At 42.9% G+C, this 14,651-nt stretch overlaps 2 protein-coding genes across 2 annotated transcripts; one reads left to right on the top strand and one right to left on the bottom strand.

Annotated features, from left to right (window-relative positions):
* The first annotated feature begins 4,491 nt into the window (after positions 1-4,491).
* glipr1a (GLI pathogenesis-related 1a) lies at positions 4,492-7,510 on the top strand. Its single transcript, XM_076011236.1, has 5 exons — positions 4,492-4,722; positions 5,348-5,596; positions 6,218-6,336; positions 6,859-6,932; positions 7,198-7,510. The coding sequence occupies exons 1-5, from the start codon at positions 4,549-4,551 to the stop codon at positions 7,344-7,346; spliced, it is 765 nt and encodes a 254-aa protein (XP_075867351.1). The 5' UTR covers positions 4,492-4,548; the 3' UTR covers positions 7,347-7,510.
* An 896-nt stretch (positions 7,511-8,406) lies between these two features.
* On the bottom strand, positions 8,407-14,211 carry krr1 (KRR1 small subunit processome component homolog). Its single transcript, XM_076011235.1, has 10 exons — positions 14,072-14,211; positions 12,825-13,000; positions 12,590-12,724; positions 12,363-12,488; positions 12,002-12,085; positions 11,162-11,218; positions 10,125-10,295; positions 9,315-9,392; positions 9,064-9,160; positions 8,407-8,961 (listed from the first exon to the last, which is right to left on the bottom strand). Exons 1-10 carry the CDS (start codon positions 14,145-14,147, stop codon positions 8,810-8,812), a joined length of 1,152 nt encoding a protein of 383 aa, XP_075867350.1. The 5' UTR covers positions 14,148-14,211; the 3' UTR covers positions 8,407-8,809.
* Between the last annotated feature and the right edge of the window lie 440 nt (positions 14,212-14,651).

Below are 14,651 nucleotides of genomic sequence, written 5' to 3'. Positions count from 1 at the left end.
TGTACACTCACCATTGTTAATGCAAATAGATAATCAGCTGGTGCAGCAACTTCATCCATTCTGAGATTTCATCCCAAGGCTGAACATCCCTAATTGTTAGGTACGCAGTACTAACAAGGTGCTACCGATATGTAGGAGAAGATAATAAGCCAAATATCAAATGATCACCATATGCCTTTTAATAAATACTGTCATTAATTCAGATTAAAAACCTTATTTTTACTTGGGATTTTTACTTTTGTATTTGTATTTTGGCTGCTGAACTGCACTGAGCTGTGCCATTTTCAATACTTGTTTTTAAGAGCTGCAATTGCACTCAATTTCCATCGCTAAATGGTAAAATCCCTTCAAGTTGCACTTATTGTATAGGGGCTTTTTGAATAAAATGCATTCTACCAAACATTCCCCCCCGCGTCTGTGCTTATCATTTGGACCACGCCTTTCATGCCTGTATGCAATCTACTCAGTTGTCTATTCTTTTGGCCGAAATTACATTTTGCCACATTGGAGAAATAACATCCCTGACAGAATACTCAGGCAAAAAATATATATATAAATAAAAAAAATTACCAGTGCAACAAAAAAAATTTACATGCAAAAGTACAAAAAGGACAAAAATAAATCAATCACACTAACACTTTGTATAATTAAATTGTGTATGCGGTACACATGACAAAACATTGCAACTGGAATCAGGTGGCCCTTATGTGTCAATGTTGAATGTCATACAACAAAGCAGTACTTTAACCAACCCAATGCTTTAGTATAATAGGCCTTAAGTTACTCAACAATAACAGGATGCCTGCAAGCAACATAGATAAGCACTGATAGGTGCTGACAGTAGTCACTCAAAATAAGTAGACGAGCATGTGAGCGGAGACTTGTGGACAGTTAGCGTGTTGATTCCCCCAGCCTCCGTGTCATGGAGAACTGGCACACACCCATCGTCACTCCCCAAAAAACCCTTTCACTGTTCAATGCTTGCGATCCGGTTCTGGCTGGCCAAAAATTCCGACTTCCACCAACTGCAGACAGGAAAGAAATTGACCGCTGCAGACTTTCAGACCGCAACACACAGCACGGAGCACATTTCTCGATTAAATGGCTGCTGATTTATGCCCTGGAATAAATCTGGCCTCATGCAAGTGCTCAGCTAATTATTATTTTTTATCTTTTTGCCAGTCAGGTTGTAAATGATTCTCCCTTGACTCACAAAAGGGGGGTGTGGTGGCGTTACGGTCTGTGTGTGATGCTGACTCACAGAGGGAAAGGTCCATGTTTGAAACTATATACTACTGTATGAGAACAAAATTTAACCTTAAAGTATTACAGTCCTTAAAAGGAAAAATGTGCTCAGACCTACAGGTTGTGTAACTAGGAAAGGTTTAAAATATATATTTTTAAAAATTCAAACAAAGATTTAAGATTGTTTCACAAATCCCAAATGAGGATGATACAAATGCAGTTTGCAGTATTCACATTTGAGATCTTCTTCTTTGACTTTTGCCTTTCTGCTCCTTCTCGATGGATTCATACTACTCAGCTTCAAGTGCCCGATCTGAGATCAGATCGCTGCCTGCTTGTCAGACAAACAGAGCTCAAACAGGAGGGCGACTGTTATTAGCAAATGTCATTGTCTCATCACTTAAGATTTCAGAGCCAGTGTAGCAGACTGGTCCCTTTTTTTATTCATCCACTGAGGTCTGAGTGTGTGCAGCACAACTTGGCACTGTTCCTCCTTTAATGGCGCTGAACAGTGACAGAGCCGAGTACAGAGATCAGACTTGAACTTGACTGGTGAGGACAACGAGTTCACGGTGTGAGTAGCATTTCAATGGGATCCCACGGCATAGAATAGTGGGGATGGTTTTAATTTTAGAGTCACGAAAATAACTTGAATTTTAATTTGAAAGGGAAAAAAGCATTTAAATTTAGAAAAAAATCAATAAATAGGTTTACTGGTTTACTGTGAGACAATCATGTGACGCTGTTTAGCTGTTTTTTCCTTGCCGAAAGAGTAATAAAAACAGGAAACAATCTTGACTGAGGCTGTCACAAGTCATGCGTGAATGCGTAACAATCTAAAAGGTTCAGTGTGTAATATTTGGACAATTTGAGAAGAAACAGCAACATCAAATGGTAAGATTTTAGATTGCAGTGCTCTTTCGCTCCCCCTCCCTCGAGCTTGCCAGGGAACTACGGTGGCCTGTGCGCACAATCCATACCTTGTTCACCTTCTTCTTTTGTTGGTTTATTTGAAAACAGAAGTGTTCACCCTGAATACAAAACGTGCTGTCAGGCAGCTGGATTGTTACAAAAGGCGTCCTTAGAAATATGGTGGTGCAAGAAGGCAGCTAACTTGGAGTAAGACTTTTCATCTCTGGATATTCTTATATACAGCTCTGGAAAAAATTAAGAGACCACTGCGAAATTATCAGTTTTTCTGATTTTACTATTTGTAGGCATGTGTTTGAGTAAGGTAAACATTTTTGTTTCATTCTTTAAACTATTGACAACATTTCTCCAAAATTCCAAACAAAAATACTGTCATTTCTAGCATTTATTTGCAGAAAATGACAAATGATCAAAATAACCAAAAAGCAGTGTTTTCAGAACTCAGAGAACGCAAAGAAAACAAGTTTATATTTGTTTTGAAACACCACAATACTAATGTTTTAACTTAAGAAGAGTTTGGAAATCAATATTTGATAGAATAATGCTGACTTTTAATCACAGCTTTCATGCGTCTTGGCATGCTCTCCACCAGTCCTTCACATTGCTGTTGGGTGACCTTATGCCACTCCTGGCGCAAAAATTCAAGCAGCTCAGCTCTGTTGGATGGCTTGTGACCATCCATCTTCCTCTCGATCACATTCCAGAGGTTTTCAATGGGGTTCAGGTCTGGAGATTGGGCTGGCCATGACAGGGTCTGGATCTGGTGCTCCTTCATCCACACCTTAATGGACCTCGCTGTGTGGCATGGAGCATTGTCCTGCTAGAAAAAACAATCCTCAGAGTTGGGGAACATTATCAGAGCAGATGGAAGCAAGTTTTCTTCAAGGATGACCTTGTACGTGGCTTGATTCATGTGTCCTTCGCAAAGACAAATCTGCCCGATTCCAGCCTTGCTAAAGCACCCCCAGATCATCACAGATCCTCCAGCAAATTTCACAGTGGGTGCGAGATCATGTGGCAGGTAGGCCTGTCCAGGTCTCTGTCCAACCATTAGATGAGCAGGTGTTGGAAAAAGCTGAAAATTGGACTCATCAGAGAAGGTGACCTTACTCCAGTCCTCTATGGTCCAATCCTAATGGTCTTTTGCAAACCTCGGCCTGGCTCTTCTTTGCTTCTCATTGATGAAGGGCTTTTTTCCAGCTTAACACGACTAGAGCCCTGCCTCTAGGAGCCTTTTTCCAACTGGTCTTGCAGTGCACGTCACCCCCGCTGCCATTTGCCATTCTTTTTGTCAGTCTCTTTATGCCATCATATGGTTGCTGAGTGACATTCAAATGAGTTGACGGTCATCCTAGTCAGTGGAGAGTCTTTTTGCCCTCTGCCAGCCTGTAGCTTTGCTGTCCCCAATGTCTGCTGCTTGATCTTGTTCTGATGCACTGCCGTCTTACAAATGTTAAGGATGTAAGCAACCTGACGCTAACTGTATCCCTCTGCCAGTGAAACCAGAATTGAACCCCTCTTTTCCTCACTCAAAACTTTTCTTTTCAACTCTTTGGCATGGTCAGTAGTTATTTTTTTGATTCCAATGACTTTTGAGGTTCTACTCGCACTGTTTCTACCATCCAGCTGGTCCTATTGCAAGAGGTTAGTGACGACCATAGCAGGTGGTTTTTATTCTTTTCCTTGCTAAACAAGATTTTGTTCAGGTGATCAGCTAACCAATACTTCATAAAGTAGAATGAGGTGTGCCTGTGTTGTAATTCAACAGACACTGGAATGGAATGGCTGTCAAACTTGTAGAGATGCTGATTTAAGAGAAATTTGCTGTGTTCTCTTAATTCTTTCCAGAGCTGTATATGAATAAGAACCGTTCTAAGGGTAGAAAAACCAAATGACTTTGATTGTATTGTGTGTGTACACTTCTGTTAGTGTATAAAATGATAAATCAGGCCAAATGTTGCACACTGGACCTTTAGCAGACCATTTTGCATGTACATGCAGGGATGCCTCTATAGTTGGAGGGGACTTACAGGAAGCGAGTTTGGGCACTCGGCTGAAAAAATAGCCTGAGAAGTTGCACTGTAAAAAAAGAAAATTAATGATGTAACGATTCCCCAGCGATGCCACTGGTGACTTCATTGCATCTGTGGATGTGCCAAATTGCCACTTTGCGCTCAGGGCCTTTGGCTATAGCCGTAGCGTCAAGAGTCAGCAAAAGGTGACATACTGTACCCTCCCACTCTCCTCAAAAAACAAAAAAAAACAACTTGCAAAACCACTGCATCCTGTTTCTCTTGACGTTGTCACACCCCTTCCGCTTGGCGGCTGTCAGACTTGAAGAGGCTCCTGCCCGCTGCAGCTCCAGCTGAAAGCATGAGGGGCGCGTCCGCCGCAGCGTTGCTCTGGTCTCTGGTGGTCCTCGGCCCTGCCTGGGGTTCGGCCTCCGTGCCAGATATCACCCAACAGAGTTTCATTGACGAGTGCGTGAAGGAGCACAACGTGGCGCGCTCCTCCGTGCGGCCGGGCGCCAGGGGCATGAAGGACATGGTAGGCAGAGCGGCTCACTCCATCCCATCTGTGGTCGTGACTTGGCTTCAGTTTGACGCATAACGTTCTTCTTCTTGCACTGGTATCACTAATAATGACGAGACGCTCAGAACAGTGTTGTGGTGTTGTTGTTGGTGGTGTTATGGGAGACACAACACAGGATATTAAAACAGAGCAGAGACAGGAAGTAACAAAGCAGAAATACTTAATGGCCGCACTTAAAGTTTTTCGGGGATCTGTACTTTACTTCAGTATTCATTTTTGTGATGACTTTTTACTTTTAATCCGTACATTTGTACACACATATGTGTACTTTCTACTCCTCACAATTCGAAAAATATAAGTAATAAGTAATTTTATATTATTTTAGTTGTCGTTGCTTGAAGTGGAGCTGTTTGAACTGTTGTATAGTTGAATATAAAAGTGGATTGCATTTTAGAGGGAGATTATTTTAAAACACCTCGGCTTTGTGGTCACTGTTCAGTACATTTTTTTTTTTTAAATGTGGAAAATAACATTAACTATTGTTATAAGTGTAAACATCCAATAACTGCTCACTGGTCATCACTAATGTAAAGTGTTGTTTTTTTTTTAATATCACTTTCTGATTTCTCGCCTCTTTCAGTCATGGGACGACAGCTTGGCCAGAGTTGCGAAAGCGTGGGCAGAACAATGCATGTTTGAACATAACCCAAAGCGTGGCAGGGAAATCCTCACCTATTCTAACATCTCCTCTGTTGGGGAAAACATCTGGATGGGGACCCCGGCATCTATTTTCAGCGTGGAAGGTGCCATTAAACAATGGGTGGACGAGAAACAGCAGTACAACTACGAGAGCAACACGTGCAGCGGTGTGTGTGGCCACTACAAGCAGGTCTGGCTCTGCACTCTTAATAGCTTCACGACCCGACCGTTCAAAGGTTTGGGGTCACTGACTCACTTCTGCATTGAGCTCCAATGTAAGCAGCTTTATGAAATCATCTACTGGGATGCTCTGCAAACATTATCAACGCACGGAAATCAGTCAGGTTGTGCTGAACGCATTATGGGATGGCTTTGACAGTTGTTTGCCTTATATGTCAAATTTAGAGAATGAATATCAAATGTGCAATCTGCAGCCATCATTACAGAAGTTGAATTCTTTAAAATTGCTAGAAATGATTTTTTTCCAAAGCAAAGCTTTGGCTCTTTTAAACAGCTGACTTTTAGAGTTTTATGCACAAGGAATTCTCTCAATCACTTTGAATTAGACTTTGGAAATGGTTTTCATTTAAACACTAAAATGTTCCCACATCTTGACTGATGTTCATGCATAATGATCACAGAACATTCAAGATCATTGTTTCATGAAACTGGTTATAATAGTTAGCCATAATAGTTCAATGCAGAAATGATTCCAAATTTTTTGGAAAGTGCTGTAGTTTGTTGGATTTTCAAGATATTTTATTCAATTATTCATTCATTTATTTTGCCTAATTCCATCTTCTGTCTGCAGGTTGTTTGGGCCACCAGCGACAAGCTCGGCTGCAGCGCCCATCTGTGCCGTAGCGGCGTGAAAAAAACTCGATATGCGGACAAAGAGGGCGTTATTTTTGTGTGCAACTACGCCCCAGCGTAAGTGGCGCACGCGCACAATTTCTACACTTCGCAACACCCGCACGCACACAATTTCTACACTTCGCAACACATTTCACCTCAGTTGCCAGTTGCCCCCCCAACAATTTTTCCATCCTGTTGTCTTTTCTCGGCCTCTTGCTGGTGTTTGTACCCGAGCTTGAGCGCCTGAGTTTTGAAAACGAGTTGCTTCTCCACACCTCTGGTGAAGCAATCAAAAGGAATGTTGCACGCCTCCAAACGAGGGGGAAATTGCATTCATCGTTGATGAAAACACAACCGTCGTTTCAAATCTACGTCCAGCTGCAAATCTGCAGTCCTGGGATCAACAGCGAAATAGAAAGAGTGAGAGACAGAGAGAGAGAGAGACAGAGAGATAGAGAGAGAGAGAGAGAGAGAGAGAGAGAGAGAAAGAGAGAGAGAGAGAGAGAGAGAGAGAGAGAGAGGGAGAGAGGGAGAAGAATATATTTTTGACCATGAAATCCAGCAAACAAAGAATTTGCTTTTTGTTTCTGTATGCAGTGGAAACATAGTTGGACAAAGACCGTATGTTTCGGCAGTGACACCCTGCACTGACTGCAAAGATTCCAGTCTGCGTGAGTATGAGTTCCCCTTTATTACCATTTAATTTGACTAAATTAATTGTAAAAAAAATATTACATGCTTCATTAAATGCTTTTAAATTACTGCACTTCCACTAAATACATACATACATACATATATATGTATATGCATAAATGTATACAAATACATTTATATATACACACAAATGCATTCATTCATACACGCACGTATGCACGCACTTATTGGGCCTCGCATCACGTTGTCACGTTCAACATTCTCCAATTCTTTGGTTTCCAGGTTCCACTGGGGACCAGGACATCACTGTGACCTCCAGTGATGTGAACTACACAGTCATCCTGATCGTGCGGCCGCTTGCTCTCGTCGCCACGTTCCTCACGGCCTACGCCGTCCGCCTCTTCTACCCCAACGTCTTCTGCTACGAGTGAACCGGCCACGTTAGCACAATGCGACTCTCTTTGATTTTAAGGCCAAATAATTTGAGTCCCAGAAGCTGTACTATGTTCCACAAAAATGCACTTTGTTTCTTCTCTGCACGCAAAGCCTCCTTTGTGGCAACATTCTCACCGATAAAGTTACAGCTAAAAACATTTACCAAGATTCTGCTCCAACTCTGTGTATGCAGCCTCCTTGTCTCCTGAGGGATCACACTTCTGCTAAATAGTGCAGAACAGTGTGATGATGAAGAAGAGGACAGTTCAAGGACAAAGTGTCACCGTACAGTACTACCCAGGAAATTAGAATATCCTGAAAAAGTTGTTGTATTTGCCCGTGTGTGAACTCTGAGCCGACCCAAGGCAGACTTTTTAAAGGCTCAGGACCCTTTTGCAGGTGTTTTGGATTCTTTGGACTCTTTGCACCTACAAAACTGAAGCTTTTCACAGTATTCTAATTTTCTGAGTTTGTGGTTTTAATAAGATGAAAATCTTAATCAGCAAAGTTACAACAAGGAACTGCTTGAGATGTCAATTTGCGTGTAATGGCTCAATGCAATTTGTTGCTTTCATCTTTTATGTTAAATTGCCAAAATAAAACAACTTTACTTGATATTCTAATTTTTCGGGTGGTACCTGTACATGGATTGTTTGCGAAACGTGCAACAGTTGGACGTGTGCGCTCACTGTGAAAGGTTAGAGCATTTTTTTAAGCCAAAAATCTCAAACATTTTGCAAGCGGTGGGCACATACATTTGAAGAGGTGCGTGGTCTTCCATAATACAGTTGAAAAGTCCCTGTTGTGAAGAGGACCCACGCAGCCCACACCCACCTTCGTCCCCCAAGATATTAAGGACCAATCGGGGAATTTTCACCTTTAACATTTGCAGGAAGTCAGTGGTGCAAGCAAACCACAAAAAGAAGTCGCAGTTGCTGCCGATTTGTCACATCTGGACTGAATTGTTGTACAGAACAGAAGAGGAAGAAGAAGAGGAAGAAAAAAGCTTCCCTTCACCTGAAGTAAGCAACTCTGTACTACCAAATAACCCATGTGAACAAGCAATAAGAACTTTTATTAGCAAAAGCAATTTTTAACTTCTTGGTCAAATTCTAGAGGGACATGAAAGGATGAACACACACACACACACACACACACACACACACACACACACACACACACACACACACACACACACACACACACACACACACACACACACACACACACACACACACACACACACAGAGTCTGTACAGAAGAAGGGCTGACATATCGAGAGGACAACAACAGCAGTTCAGCTCAGTGAGTTTTTTTTTTTCTGCAACAGTTTTGTTTTTGACTGCGAGGCCACTTGGCCCAGCGTCCTCACAGAGTCCTTCCTCTGTCCAGCGGGACGACCCGGCCAGGACCTCGTCACCTGGGACATGGTACAGGAGCAGCGGTGGCAGTGGCGTGGTTAGCCTTTGTTTTTCAGTTTCTTCTTCTTCTTGTCTGTGCTGCTGCTGCTGGAAGGATTGGGATTGGCCGGCGGAGCCCCCAGCTTCTTGCTTTTGGCTTTTTTCACTTTCTCCTTGATGGCCTCGATGTCCAGCTTGCCTTCCGACGGTGCTGCAACGGGAACGGGCGAGGTGTTATAGTAGCGTTGAGGTTTGGTTCAATTCAACACATTGGCTTTGCTCATTGGAGATGTGAGGGCTTCGGTTGGGTTACCTTTAGCAGACTTCTTGAGCAGCGGCTTCTCTTTCGGAGGGATGAAGGCTTTGTTCCGCTCTTCCTGCTTCTTGGTCTGCGCCTCAACCTGTTTGGCCTGGAGATAAAGCAAAAAAAAAATGAAATAAATGTTAATCTCGTCCGAAGAGTCTTCACCCGTTTTCTCCAAACCACAAATATCTTCAGCATAAATGTCCAAGAAAAAACATCATTTAAGAAAATAAAGTAAGGAGGCTGGGAGGAGCGCTCACCTTGATCTCTACCATCTTCTTCCTCTTCTTCACACTGTCACGCAGGAAGAACTCGCCGGTGGCCAGCTCCATGTCCACCTGATGGAGAGATCCAGAACATTGAGTCAGCCTGAAATACTGCACACACACTCTCTCATTATATATACACACATATATACACATCTATGTCTGTCTACCTACCTACCTACCCATCATCCATCCATCTCTCTCTAATATATATATATATATATATATATATATATATATATATATATATATTTATATATATGTATATATATATATATATATACATATATATATATATACATATATATTCACTTATTAAATAAACTATTGTCAACATGACACAAAAGCAGTACTGCAGTGCAGAATGATCTCTCTCTCTCCCTCTATTTATATATGTTAATACACACACACACACACACACACACACACACACACACACACACACACACACACACACACACACACACACACACACACACACACACACACACACACACACACACACACCCCTTTAACATTTGCAGGAAGTCAGTGGTGCAAGCAAACCACAAAAAAGTCGCAGTTGCTGCCAATTTGTCACATCTGGACTGAATCGTTGTATTAACAGAGGAAGAGGAAGAGGAAGAAAGCTTCCCCTCACCTGAAATGAGCGCCTCTGTACTACCAAAAACCTCACAGTAAGAAGCACTAAGAACTTTTATTACCAAAAGGGATTAAAGCAAATATTAACTTTTAACGTCTTGGTCTAATTCTGGGGGACACACAAAAACACACACACGCAATTGAAAGGCCTTCCCAGCATACCTTGCTGTCGGGCTGCGAGGGCGGGAAGGGCGTGTACTCCTTCTTGACGCTCTTCTTCTTGGGCTCCCTGCGCTTGGTGAGGTTTTTGTGGCGGAACTTGGGCAGGAAGCGCTCCCAGTTCTGCACGCGCAGCTCGGGGTCCTTGGACAGCTCCCGTTTGATCATCAGCGTCTGGGGGCGGGGGGGCGGGGAACAGAGCACAGGCGGTGAGGACGCGGCGCAGAGAGGGCGGCTCCCCGACGGAGATTAAAAGCCCGCTTCACGTCCTCGGCTCCGGGCCGAGCCCACGGCGTTCCGACCCAGAGAGATTTGTTTCAGTCAGGAGGTCGAGAACAAGGATGGAAAATATCTTCATGGGACGTGAATGCAGCCGGCGGGCGACGCCTGGATGTGAAGTGTGACGCAATGTGGAAGCTCGGGTTCGATACGCAGGCTTCGCACACACTGCAGGCAAAAGTTGCCCAAATCTTTTGTTTCTAATTTTGATGAAGTAATTATTGTTTCCACTTCAGGCCAAGGCCACTTTCCCAAGTTTATTGCATTTACACAGCACTTTCAAATGCTGTGCGGGATGTGGCCCTAAATTGGATGTTTGGACTTGATGTTTTCATTCAACTTTTACAGAGAAAGCTCGATAGCGGCACTCAATGGACAGATCAGATTCATCTTCCATTTATCACTTAGCACCTACTGTACATCACTCTGGTAAACAAATTGCGCTGCATGTGACACTGCGTCTTCTTCAGCGCCTTTGGGTAACTGTAGATGAGCAGACCGTTCACACACCAGTCTGACGGCAGTTGCATTTCACTTATGTCAACAGCCATGCAAAAAAATATCAGATTTCAGAAATAAAGAAGAAATGAAGAGTAAGGCAGGACAGGCCTACAATAAGCTCATGCTTCTGCCTTTCTGACAGTGTTACAAGTGTGACGTTGTGTTATTTGTTGTTTGTGTGACAGTATAAAACTCAAAGTCAAGGAGTGCAGTGCGACTGCAGCTGCTCCAGCAAGCAGCTTCGCTACACTTTGACCTACCTTGATGTTGTAGATCGGGTGAATGTTCTTCATCGTGTCCATCACCACTTTGCGCACCTGCACAGCAAAGAGCCACCACAAGACTTTTAGTCGCATCAGATGGCTGATGTGTTGGCTGTCTGACATAGTCATTTATATTTAAAGGTCAAATTAAAAAATAAATAAATAAAAAAGGAAAAGAGAAACTGTTGCAATGAAAAGGGACTCAAATAACGACCAATCAACAGTCAATATTTATCAGCTGGAATGAACTGAATGGACCACTGGGGACGCTAATAATGATGACTGCAATTAAGCTTTTAAAGTTAGAGTGAGCATAATCTTTTTTTCTTTTTTAAACTGGCAATTAAACTTGAGTTCATTGCTGCTTCTATAATTAAGTCTAAGCCCAACAAATTAAGATGGAAAACAACACAGATGCAGTCCCAACATTTAAAGTAAGAATACTGAAACTAATTTAATATGCAGTCGCTAGTTAACTGGTTGGACTCCACCAATTTCATGAAGTTTACAAAGAAAACAGTTCAATTCATGTATAAACTGAATGGTAAGATGCTTACGTGTTTATTGCATGGGGTAAGTAATAATTATAATTGAATTATTGCTCCCAGTTTTTTCCTCTATCCAGCTTTCTGTACTGGGTCCTTCGATAGGCTGTTGCCGAACCCACCCAGACTTCCCCGCAGGCATCGTTAACATGGCATAATTTAATCTGAAGGGAGTTTCATGTTTTAGCATGAGCGACATGCTATAAAAGCCCTGAGCTAAAAAGGAGCCATACGTCAGTATGGTCCCGCACCAGAGTGCAGCAGACAGATTCCTCCTTGCTCGGGCTCTCACCTCCTTCAGGCCGTTGAAGGGTCCCAGGGCTGAAACCGTGTTTCCCTGCACCATCACGTAGCAGTTGGTCAGCAACTCTAATGCCTGGAGGAAGAGGAACGTGAAGGGGAGAGCGTCAGTTTGGATGTAATTGTGGTATAATGCTGCCCCCTTGTGACAGTCATGTGTAATTTCACGGTACCGTTTTACAGATTTGCAAATTGACTTGAATGAATGAAGACAGCTTCAATTTTTTATGTATTTTATCATGCAGCAGATATAAGAACAGCACTTTGATGTATGTTTATTAGAGTGTGGGCAGATGTCTTGAGTTTAAAGTTGAGTGTAGCTCGCTGGAATGCAGCAGGAGTGAGAGACTCACTTTCAATGTGGAGCCCTTGGGGCCAATCAGCCGCTGCCGACGCTTCACAAACCGCTCTCTGTTTCTCACCAGGGTCCCAATTTTAATGATGTCACATGCAACATCATCTTCTAATATCCGCACAGCCTGGGAGAGGACAATGATGATGATTTTTAATAATATATATACACACACACATGCACTGAGAAGCAGGAGAGCTGCACTGCGTTGTGTGCTGCGATGGTCACCTGTTCAAAAGGGACGCTCCTGGCCAACAGCTTGATCAGATCTCTGGCCTTGATGATGGCATATGGGTCAAATGTTTTCTTATTGGTACACACTGAGATGCTGCCCTCAATCAGGTCCAGGGAGGCTTTGATGTGCTGGCAAGGTGAGGGGTTGGGGGGGTCAACAGGTCACAAGAAAAAGAACAAAAGCACACAGAAATGTTGCACTCTGCAAAACAAATTCAGACAGACGTACTGCTTCTCCCAAGGCTTTCTCCACCAGTGGCCAGCACTCCTTCAGGTAGGCTTCTCTGTACTTGGGGAAGAGGGTGGCGAAGCTGCTTTCCTCCAGCAGACCACGGGCATTGTCCTCTCGAGTGAACTGGGGCTCCTTCCAGCCATCAGGGACAGTCAGGAGGTCTGAGTCGTCCGCTGCGGGTGCAAACCACGGTACGGTTCAATAACAACGACGACCCGCCCAAGCAGGTGCCGCAGCCAATGATGTGCGAGAATGCCGACTCCTATGCTCGCTTGTGTCTTGACTGCGGGACGGTGAACAAAGTTCACGCTGCAGATTTTTATTTTCTGAATTGTACTTAGCTGATTAACTTGTAAACATCTATATGTCAGTGGTGTAAAGATAAACCGATTTGAATCGGTTATCGGCCTGTGACGTATGAGATCCGAGTGCATCGGTTGATGGAGCCCTGGATCGATAAAGATCGGTAAAGTAAAAATAAGCACTTGGGGTTAAATTGTCCATTTGTATTGAATCGCACTGAACCAAATCGGATCACACCAAATTATTAACTATTTTTTATGAATCGTCCCTGAATCGGATCATAGCTTGTGAATCGAGATTTGAATCGGATCGTTTTGTGAGTGAAAGATTCACACCCCTACTATATTTGTTAAACTCTGAGGTTATTTTGAGAACAAAAATTAAATTGCTGTGTTTTCACGAAAAAATTAGTATGTAAGTCAGCATTAACTGTAATGGAGATTGTTTGGCTAAAAAGATGATGGCTTCAAGCCTTCAAGTGTAATCGTGTAAAATATGCAAGTTGCAAAAAGTGTAAATGCAACAAAGGTAAAAATGATAATAAAGAGTGTTGAGAACATTTAGACGAGACTCTTGAGATTAGGGAGAAAGTCTGTTGTTTTCAAACCAAAGTAGTATTCGAGATACTGAAATAAATGGAGAGTAAGGCATATTCTTTCTTTTCAACCAAAAAAAAAAGTGATTTGGTACAAAAAGGCTTGCATTCTTGTACCAAATGGTTCTGAAGTTCAGAATCATGGAAATTCCTGAACTTTACCCCTGCTACGCTTCTACGCACATTACAAGTGTTTACAAGATAGCCTCATGCTACTTGGTTATCGTTGCTGCCTTCCACGTGAAATGTCAACACACCGACAGGTAATGTTAGCAGTTATAATTCAAACGGGTCGCTCATCGTCACGTTTCTCCGTGTAACTCCCCTCCAAAAAACATTAACTCACCTTCAGTTTTCGCTTTTTTCCACTTTTTCCCCGAGTGTGTTTCACTCACGCTTTCCACAGCTGAGGAGGTCGCCATGATTATGGAAGCGGAAGTGACGCAATTGCATTACCTTCAAGCGAGTGTTGCGTTGGTTTCGTCTCTGATTGCGCTATACCGCCACCGTGCGACAAGTGCAAGAAACAACGCCAAGGCAGCTTGAGGGCCGGTGTAGTAGGTACAGAATGTGTCCGGGGCTGTGGAATGTGTCCGGGCTCCTACAGCAACTCTATTAGGACAAACTACATCGCGATCGCATTGAGAGAAACAAGTTGTAAATAGACATAGATAAAACACACATACATGTAGATATATAAGTAAATACATCTATGATCGTATTATATACAATAGAGGTACGAACGAACGAACAAAATAGTAGTATTAGTATCAGTTTTTCCGTCTGGTCGTTCTACCGTGATGCAGTTTGACATTGTAGAGTTGCCGTATGTGACGTCATCGGCTGGGCGTTTGGCGACTGCCGATGACGTCACATACGGCAACTCGATTACGACAAACTACATCGCGGTAGTATATATATATATA

This window comes from Nelusetta ayraudi, unplaced genomic scaffold (assembly GCF_046127955.1).
Source record: "Nelusetta ayraudi isolate G7.1 ecotype Tasmania unplaced genomic scaffold, CSIRO-AGI_Nayr_v1 ptg000135l, whole genome shotgun sequence".
Taxonomy (NCBI): Eukaryota; Metazoa; Chordata; class Actinopteri; order Tetraodontiformes; family Monacanthidae; genus Nelusetta; species Nelusetta ayraudi.
Note: the sequence above shows the minus strand (reverse complement) of the source record. Positions and strands in the feature narration are given on the sequence as shown.

Coding starts and splice junctions, on each gene's coding strand:
- glipr1a (XM_076011236.1), top strand. CDS start 4,549: ATGAGGGGCGCGTCCGCCGCAGCGTTGCTCTGGTCTCTGGTGGTCCTC. Junction 4,723..5,347: donor CCAGGGGCATGAAGGACATG/GTAGGCAGAGCG, acceptor CGCCTCTTTCAG/TCATGGGACGACAGCTTGGC. Junction 6,933..7,197: donor CTGCAAAGATTCCAGTCTGC/GTGAGTATGAGT, acceptor TTTGGTTTCCAG/GTTCCACTGGGGACCAGGAC.
- krr1 (XM_076011235.1), bottom strand. CDS start 14,147: ATGGCGACCTCCTCAGCTGTGGAAAGCGTGAGTGAAACACACTCGGGG. Junction 12,489..12,589: donor GGAGCGTCCCTTTTGAACAG/GTGACCATCGCA, acceptor GTCCTCTCCCAG/GCTGTGCGGATATTAGAAGA. Junction 12,086..12,362: donor CCAAGGGCTCCACATTGAAA/GTGAGTCTCTCA, acceptor CTCTTCCTCCAG/GCATTAGAGTTGCTGACCAA.